Source organism: Clupea harengus, chromosome 15 (genome assembly GCF_900700415.2).
Source record: "Clupea harengus chromosome 15, Ch_v2.0.2, whole genome shotgun sequence".
In the NCBI taxonomy this organism is placed as follows: domain Eukaryota; kingdom Metazoa; phylum Chordata; class Actinopteri; order Clupeiformes; family Clupeidae; genus Clupea; species Clupea harengus.
In genome coordinates this window covers 12,987,981-12,997,980 of record NC_045166.1, presented here as the reverse complement: position 1 = coordinate 12,997,980, position 10,000 = coordinate 12,987,981, and the positions used below count along the sequence as shown (strand labels likewise).

General features: G+C 44.5%; 1 protein-coding gene across 2 annotated transcripts in view; it reads left to right on the top strand.

The window, feature by feature from the left end:
* stxbp5a (syntaxin binding protein 5a (tomosyn)) overlaps positions 1–10,000 on the top strand; it is a 96,771-nt gene that overhangs the window by 56,774 nt on the left and 29,997 nt on the right. For both annotated transcript variants that reach the window (XM_031582010.2, XM_031582009.2), the window contains exons 9-10: positions 3,415–3,493; positions 6,108–6,262. In XM_031582010.2, coding sequence (XP_031437870.1) covers positions 3,415–3,493; positions 6,108–6,262 — 234 coding nt within the window. The remainder of the gene's footprint in view (positions 1–3,414; positions 3,494–6,107; positions 6,263–10,000) is intronic.

Genomic DNA, 10,000 nt, shown 5'->3' with positions numbered 1-10,000 from the left:
GTGTGTGTGTGTGTGTGTGTGTGTGTGTGTGTGCGCGCGCGTGTGTGTGTGTGTGTCACCATAATGAACAGGTGCTCTGCCAGATGAGTTTGTCAGTTCCTCGTGTGCGCTAGGAACTGGCCATTTCTCTTCCCATTGTCTCTGGGTGACACTCATCCAAGATGGTGGGGTGATGGGGGGCGTCACCGACCTGGGAACAGCATAGAGAGGTGATTCAGTCTTATCTCTGATCCACTCGGCTTTGCTTGAGTCACAGAGGACATTGTGTGTGTGTGTGTGTGTGTGTGTGTCTGGAATGTTGTGTGTCTCTGTGTGTGTGTGTTTGTGTCTGTATAAGTGTGTGTCTCTGTGTGTGTGTGTCTGGAATGTTGTGTGTCTCTGTGTGTGTGTGTGTTTGTGTCTGTATAAGTGTGTGTCTCTGTGTGTGTGTGTGTGTGTGTGTGTGTGTGTGTGTGTGAGCCACTGAAGCCCTATGCGCAGAGCCAACATTTGATTGATCCGGCAGGAATGTAGATGACTCAGGGGAAGGGGCCTAGCCCAGCGCAGCCCAGCTCTGTGTGGGCACTGGCTGTCATTCTCTCTCCCTCCGTCTCTCTCTCTCTCTCTCTTTCTCTGTCTGTCTCTCACTGTCTCTCTCTCGCTTTTCTTCCCTACGCCTACAGGGAAGTTTTAGAACAGTGGAGGTACATCCAAGGAAAAACACTACTTTACTTTCAAGGACACTTCCCTGTCAGAAAAAAGGAGTGACTGATTTAGCACTCTCCCTGCGGCCCAGATGATTTGCATTGGTTGGAGGCTTTTGTTGTTGTTGTTGTTGTTTCTTAGGGCAGGACGTAGGACAGTCTTCTGCTGTTTCTGAATTCGATGGAAGTGTTTTGGTTGTTGTTGCGTGGTGGATAACACCTTTGTGCTCTCTCTCTCTCTCTCTCTCTCTCTCTCTCTCTCTCTCTATCTCTCTCTCTCTCTATCTCTCCCTCTCTCCCTCTCTCTCTCTCTCGCTCTCTCTCTCTGTCTCTCTCTCTCTCGCTCTCTCTCTCTCCCTTTTTAGTTTTCTGCTGTGTCAGAACTGAGCTCCTTTGAACTGGTTTCATTTTATTAGGTGTTCCCTGATGTAAATCTGTGGCCTTTTTTTTCTAAGGTTTGTGCTTTTTGCCCGAGCAGTGTTTGGATTCCTGTCGTGTCTATAAACAGGACCAACACCCAGGCCTTGTTGCAGTCCGTCAATGCCCTTATTTACTGCTTTCTGAGAATATTGTGAGATTGTAGTGCGTGTTTTTTGTACTTCCTCTCTGCTCTCCAGGACTCTTCTAATCAGTGGCTGGTGCCAAACTGAAATGGCCTGTTTGGTTAGCGGGTTACATCATGTTGAGTGTAAGCAAGTCCATATGCTCCCACCTAGCGTGAATCACACTGAACCATTGCTCAAGAAGGCACTGGTGTGTGTGTGCGTGCGTGCGTGCGTGTGTGTCTGACACGTGTGTGTGCATGTGTGACATGAGTGTGTGTGTATGTGAGTGTAAGTGTATGTTCTTATAGGACATAGATTGTGCCTATTCAGTGTATCATGTGTGTGAGCCACTGCTGTGAATCTTACTAAACTTGACCTTTTTCTCAGTGTCTCAACAATACCAGTAATACATAATTAAAGATTATATGTTTGACATTAATAATCTTCTGTTAAACCTTACTTAACATGAGATTTAATGCTCACTGTAGTGCAGAACCTTGTGGAAAGCCCCTTTCAAAGGCCCTCCTCGGAACAAAAGATGTTTTGGAGTGAAAGGTCAAACCATATTATTACATTTGAAAGCCAATCCTGTAATGTTTCCCCTGTAGATCAAAAGCCCATCCACCAACACCTCATACTTCATTTCTCTGCCACAGTTTTTGTGTGACATATGTGGACCATAGAAGTAGAGCAACAGTTCAAAGGTCAAACATCGTTTAGCTGATTAATGTCTGCTCTTGCAAAAAAGTCTGTACACAGTATGGATGTTCTTTTAACATGCCTAATCTGCACTAGTTGTCATAGAATAATATATTCTATTTGACAAAAATTAATGATGATTGATTAGTGTGTCCAAGACGTCACTTCCCAACCCACCTGGTCCTGAAGGTTCTATAGGTTGAGACTGGGAAACATCCGGTTCTAGCTGTAACCCCGGTTCTCTGAGAGAGATGAGAGAGACGTCTCACAATAAGGCCGAAGACGTAAGACTCCTTCCTCATAGTGAGGCATGCAAGTCGACTGAAATAGAGCAATGGTTTTCTGATAGCATTTATGAAATAGCTGGGTCAGTAGTTCTCTATTCAAATATTAGTGAACGAAAATGCAGGGGTTGTATTTGCCACGAGTATTTTTACATTTATCTCTCGCAGATAGACTTTTTAAACACACACACACACACACACACACCATGTCTTCTCCCCTGTGCTCAAAACTATCTCCTTTACTTAGCCACCATTCAGTATTTTTGATACCTCAGCTGTTCACTGAAGAAATTTTGGAAGGTAACTCCAGAGAAATCTCCACTCCCTATTCTCCTTGATTTCACTGTGTTGCGTCAGATTTAAAGTGATCTCACCATAGTGTGTGTGAGTGTGTATATCTGTCTCTGCGTGTGTGTGTGTGTGTGTGTTTGTCTTTCTCTATCTCTTTGTCTGTATCTCTCTCTCTCTCTGTGTGTGTGTGTGTATGTGTGTGTTTGCATTCTCTCACAGGAAAAAATGTCCCTGTCTGTTCTTGTGTTAACACACACCTCTACACACTCTTGATTCTCTAGGGGGGGGGGGGGGGGGAGGTAAAGAGGGGCAGATACAGAGGAAAGCACAGGGAGTGTTTGAATAGTCTTTTCTTTGCAGTAGCACAGGGGACGCATGTCACTGCAGCAGGCCCTCTGTCTCTCTCTCTCCCTCTCTCTCTCTCTCTCCCTCCCTCTCTCTCTCTCTCTCTCTCTCTCCAGCCAGTGCTTTTATACGCAGTGTAGTAAAACAGTAGTTTAATTTGATTTAAAAGCAGACCTCTTCCGTTTTGTTTATATATATATATATGTGATCACTACGTAACAGTGATCGCTACGTAGCATTTCAGGACCATGGACAGTTACCCTGCCCTATATGCTTGGCCTTGCCTGCATCAACTAATCACAGAGTGAGCTGCGTACATGTTCAGTTTTATTATATAAACACTGACACTCTTTATCCCCCTTTTAAACAGAATGTGTGTGAACTCTTCCAGTCTCTCTCTTTCTGTCTCCTACTGAATGTGTGTGTTTTTCATCTCTCACTCTCTCTCTCTCTCTCTCCCTCTTTCTCTCTTCCTCTCTCTCTTTCTCTCTCTCTTTCACTCTCTCTCTCGCCCTCTCCCTCTCTCTTTCTCTCTCTCACTGAGACTGTGTGCTTTTCCTTATCCAGGAAAACAGCCCAAGGATGGGAAGAAGCCAGAGCCGTGTAAACCTATCCTCAAGGTGGAGTACAAAACCACTCGACTTGGGTGAGTGTGAAAACACACACACACACACACACACACACACACACACACACACAAACACACTCACTCAGCCTTACACACATACCACACACACAATGACACACACATAAGCAAAAAAAACACATAAATTAGCACACACTGTCACACACATACATATCAATAAAAGCATTCACACACACACACCACATAGGCACACACAGTCAGAGACAATAAAAGCACTACTGCACAGACTAAAGATATAAGTGCACACGCACACATACATACACGCACACACACACACACACACACACACACACACACACACACACACACAGTCACGCTCACACACAGTCAGAGACAATAAGTACTGCCACACACACTCACAAAGATATCAGTGCAAACTCACACACACACAAGCACACACAGAGGGCCAGAGCAGTGCAAAAGTAGTCAGCATAATTCGTGGCGAGAGGGCATGTCAGATTGAACAACTGCAGCTCCTAAATCTTCCTGGACTCTCTCTCTGAGTCCCAGGGGTATGAGATGAGAGTGCAAAGGATCTAGTGAATGACTAACTCTCTCCCAGGGCACAGAAGGCAAGGCAAGGCGAGTTTATTTATACAGCCCAATTCATACACACTGGTAATTCAAAGTGCTTTACAAATGAACAGGAAAAGAAAGTAGAAAAAGACTATTTTAAAACAGTAAAGTGCATTAGAAAACAACATTAAGATTAAAATATGAAGCTAAAATAAAATGGAAAAGATAGATAAATAATAAATAAAGTACGTAAATAAATTAAAAGTAGAGTGCATTTGATCAGTTAACAAAAAGCATCTGAGAACAGTTGGGTCTTAAGCCTAGATTTGACACTGGCTACAGTTGGAGCACCTATGATGTCATCAGGATGTTGGTTCCAGAGCTGAGCAGCATAGCAGCTAAAAGCTGCTTCACCATGTTTAGTTCTAGCAGCAGGTATTACCAACAGATTTTTCCCCAGTGATCTGAGAGGTCTAGCAGGTGTGTACAGCTGAAACATTTCTGAAAGGTAAATTGGTCCAGTCCCATTAAGTCATTTATAAACATGCAGCAGTGCTTTAAAGTCATTTATGTGGCTTAATGGAAGCTAATGTAAGGACTTAGTGTGTGTTAGAAGTGTTGGAACCATGTGGTCAGTTATTTTCATTTTCATAAGAACTCTGGCAGCTGCCTTTTGTACAAGCTGAAGCTGTTTGACGGTCTTTTTAGAAAGGTCTGTGAGAAAACGATTACAGTAATCAACCCTGCTGGAGAGAAAGGCATGAATGAGTTTTAGACCATTGCAGTAATCAACCCTGCTGGACATAAAGGCATGAATGAGTTTTCTATATCATGTTTTGACAGCCTCTAAATGTTTTTGAGATGGTAAAAAGCTGACTTAGTCTTTGCCTTCACATGTTTGTTAACTGGCATTGCAATCAGTTAAGACACTAACGTTTTTGCCAGTGCTCTTCACTTTAAGTCCTTCTGTGTGAAGATGAGTAGCAACCCTAAGTCTCTCCTCATTTTTCCCAAATAAGAATATTTCAGTTTTGTCCTTATTCAGCTGAAGGAACCATCCAGCGGTTAACTTGGTGAATGCATTGGCAAAGAGATTAAACAGGAGTGTTCATTAGCCAGCCTGTGTGCCACAGAGAGGGATAGTCACATCTGCCCCCTCAGCTGTCTGGATGGGTTTGTTTGTAGTAGAAATATCCTTGAACAGCTGGAGAAATATGAGTGGTGGTTAAATACCACTTACATGAGACAGACAGACAGACAGACAGACAGACAGACAGACAGACAGACAGACAGACACCACACAGTCACACACCACACAGACAGACACACACACATACACCACACACAGACAGACACACACCACACACAGACAGACACACACACAGGCAAACATACACATGAGCAAATACATGCGTGCATACAGACAAACACATGTACAGACAGACAGACAGACAGACAGACAGACAGACAGACAGACAGACAGACACCACACAGTCACACACCACACAGACAGACACACACACACACACCACACACAGACAGACACACCACACACAGACAGACACACACACAGGCAAACATACACATGAGCAAATACATGCGTGCGTACAGACAAACACATGTACGTACACACACACAAACACACACACAGACACACACACACACACACACACACACACACATACACCACACACAGACAGACACACACCACACACAGACAGACACACACACAGGCAAACATACACATGAGCAAATACATGCGTGCATACAGACAAACACATGTACAGACAGACAGACAGACAGACAGACAGACACCACACAGTCACACACCACACAGACAGACACACACACACACACCACACACAGACAGACACACCACACACAGACAGACACACACACAGGCAAACATACACATGAGCAAATACATGCGTGCGTACAGACAAACACATGTACGTACACACATACAAACACACACACAGACACACACACACACACACACACACACACACACACACACACACACATATATATCCACACTCACACACACCCTAACTATCCCTCTGGGATGCGTGTGTGTGTGTGTGTGTGTGTTCTGCAGAGAGCCCTTTATAATCCTGTCAGGCGGGCTGTCGTATGACACAGTGGGCCGACGGCCTTGCCTTACGGTGATGCACGGCAAGAGCACGGCCGTTCTGGAGATGGACTACCCCATCGTGGACTTCCTCACCCTCTGCGAAACGCCCTACTCCAACGGTACGGCCTACATCCCCCATCATGCACCACCCCATCATGTGCTGGTAGCTCGGCAGGTCTTGGTGGCATATAGTCCAATAGTCCAGTATAGACCAATAGACCAACATTAACTCACTATACCCTTACTACTCAGTTCATTCATAGACATAATGTAGGTGTAATGTTAGTGCATGTTGTTATTAGATGCACTTAGTGTTAAGGGTTAGGTTTAGGATCTGTGTTATTAATGTGTGATAACATGTCCGTACATATTGATTTCCACTTCCTTAATCACAATGCTATGCTGTATATGAAGTGTGGGCGTACATTATGTTCAAGATCAGAAAGACTGTCTGTCATGGGGACTGGTGTGTGTCTGGCTTGAGTGTGTTGTCATGGGGACTGGTGTGTGTCTGGCTTGAGTGTGTTGTCATGGGGATTGGTGTGTGTCTGGCTTGAGTGTGTTGTCATGGGGACTGGTGTGTGTCTGGCTTGAGTGTGTTGTCATGGGGATTGTTGTGTGTCTGGCTTGAGTGTGCTGTCATGGGGATTGGTGTGTGTCTGGCTTGAGTGTGTTGTCATGGGGATTGGTGTGTGTCTGGCTTGAGTGTGTTGTCATGGGGACTGGTGTGTGTCTGGCTTGAGTGTGTTGTCATGGGGATTGGTGTGTGTCTGGCTTGAGTGTGTCGTCATGGGGATTGGTGTGTGTCTGGCTTGAGTGTGTTGTCATGGGGATTGGTGTGTGTCTGGCTTGAGTGTGTTGTCATGGGGATTGGTGTGTGTCTGGCTTGAGTGTGTTGTCATGGGGACTGGTGTGTGTCTGGCTTGAGTGTGTTGTCATGGGGACTGGTGTGTGTTTGGCTTGAGTGTGTTGTCATGGGGACTGGTGTGTGTCTGGCTTGAGTGTGTTGTCATGGGGATTGGTGTATGTCTGGCTTGAGTGTGTTGTCATGGGGATTGGTGTGTGTCTGGCTTGAGTGTGTTGTCATGGGGATTGGTGTGTGTCTGGCTTGAGTGTGTTGTCATGGGGATTGGTGTGTGTCTGGCTTGAGTGTGTTAAGTATAAAAAAATTTCCGTCTGTATTCTCAAGATGTTTTCATCCCGCGTGTGACCCCGCAACGATGACATTTCTGTGTTTCCATATTGTTTTTATTTTTCACACGTCCCACGCCTGTTTTCTTATTCACCTTCGCTGTTTCTTTTCCTCCCCCCTTTCCCTCCTTCCTGTACCCTTCTTCATCTGCTCTTTCCTTCTTTTCTTTTCTTTTCTTCCATCTGTTTGTATGTTATTACTCTTCATCAGTCCTTCTCTCACCCTTCTTTCCTGGCCCTTCTGTTCAGTAGCTGCTGATGCTTGTGGATTGGTAGGCTGGTCTAGGATTAGTGTGTGGACTTATGAAGGAGACCAGATACTGGAGGGGGAAAGTTTTGAATGGAGCCCTGCTAGTGTGTGTGTGTGTGTGTGTGTGTGTGTGTGTGTGTGTGTGTGTGTGTGAGTGTGTGTGTGAGTGTGAGTGTGTGACTGAGTGTGTGTGTGTGTGTGTGTGTGTGTGTGTGTGTGTGAGAGTGTGAGTGTGTGACTGAGTGTGTGAGTGTGTGTGTGTCAGCTGGCAGCCACGGGTGCAGTCACCCATATCTATGTGTATGAGTGGGTATGACATGACAGAAACTGTGTCACTCTTTCGAGGCAATGAATGAAGTTACATAGGGCATGAACTGAGCAATTACTGTGTGTGTGTGTGTGTTCGGGTGTGTGTGTTTACGTGTGTGTGTGTGTTTGCGTGTGTGTGTGTGTGTGTGTGTAAGATGAGAGAAACTGTGCCACCTTCAAGGTCATTATGTGCTGAGTCTGCCTCTGCATAATCAGGAGTCATTTAAGGTGCTGACATAGAGTATCCTTATTTAACTCCCATGCTCCCATTTCACTGATAGACTGTGTGTGTGTGTGTGTGTTTTTGCTTTACATTTGTGTGATCATCATAAATTGGGGTTTTTGCACATTGTCAGTACTGGCAAAACTCTGTGTGTGTGTGTGTGTGTGTGTGTGTGTGTGTGTGTGTGTGTGTGAATTTCACAGAAATGTAGTAATAGCTGGGATTGTATAACCTCTACCTCACCCCCCAGCCCATCCTTCAAATACACATATTGCCACTCTCACAGCACAACACACACAAACACACATACTGCACATACTACACACCACAGACACACATACCACACACACCACACACACAAACACATACTACACACCACACACACACACCACACACATTCCACACACACTACACACCACACACACACACCACACACACACAAACACACATCATACACACACAAACACACATCATACACACACACATACCACACACACCACACACTCACACACACACCACACACACCACACACACACACACCACACACACAAACACATACTACACACCACACACACACACACACACGCGCACACACACAAACACACATACTACACATTCTACACAACACACACACACACACACAAACACACACACACACACACACACACATACACACACACACACACACACACACACACACACACACACACACACACAGGGCCCAGATTAAACAACATGCTGTTTTCTACGAAGCTGGTGGGTGAGGGGGGATGTATTAAGTAGACATGAGATCGGATGCTTTGGATCAGTGTTTTTATGGCTTGGTTTACTGCTGGTGGGATTAGTGTGTGTTTTTTTTCATTCAGCAAAGCTTCCAGGACACAGTGTTCAGTATCAGAATGTGTGTGTGTCTCTGTGTATCTGTGTGTATGAGTGTGTGTGAGATCATTCATCATCAAGTTGATTCAGGGAACTTGTCCCCACTTCACGGTAAGAGCCCTGCAGTTCCCCTCGTGGATGGCACTTGGAAGGATGTCAGTACGCTAGTCTTCATTTGTATATGCATATGTAATATGTAGTTACAATGTAATTACCTCTGTGACAGCTGTGCATATGTAGGTTATTAACATGCAACAGCATGCACTTATTGCACTGAAATATATTATTAATGAATGGTCTATATTAAGTGTATCAATATCTGTAAGGGCACTTGGTAGGATAGAAGTTGCCGTTGAAGTTCTGCAAATGGTGTAAGCTTAGAAGACAAGGCAAGGCCAGGCAAGTTATTTATAGAGCACAGTTCATACACAGAGGCAATCCAGTAGGATTTACATAAACAAAAGCAAAAGGAAATAATCAAGATAAAGAAAAGAACATATGGAATATGGAAGAAAAATAAAAGCTGAAGGACATAGGTGCATAAATAAAGGACTAAGTCCATCAAATAGAATAAAAGCGTAATTAAAAGAACGGACAAAGTACATAAAGTCAGAGCTGAGTAGCATAGCAACTAAAGGCTGCTTCACCATGTTAAGTTCTGACAGCAGGTATTATCAACAGATCTTTCTACAGTGAAGTGGAGAGGGGAGTGGTCTAGCAGGTGTGTACAGCTGAAACATTTCTTAGAAGTAGTTTGGTCCTGTCCCATTTAGTCACTATAAACAAGCAGCAGTGCTTTAAAGTCAATTCTGTGACTTACTGGAAGCTAATGCAACGACTTAAATATTGGAGCAAATGTGGTCAGTTCTTTTCATTTTCAAGAACTCTGGCAGCTGCCTTTTGTACAAGCTGTTTGAGGGTCTTTTTTTAGAAAGGCCTGTGAGAACACCATTACAGTAATCAACCCTGCTGGACATAAAGGCATGAATGAGTTAGCAAACTTAG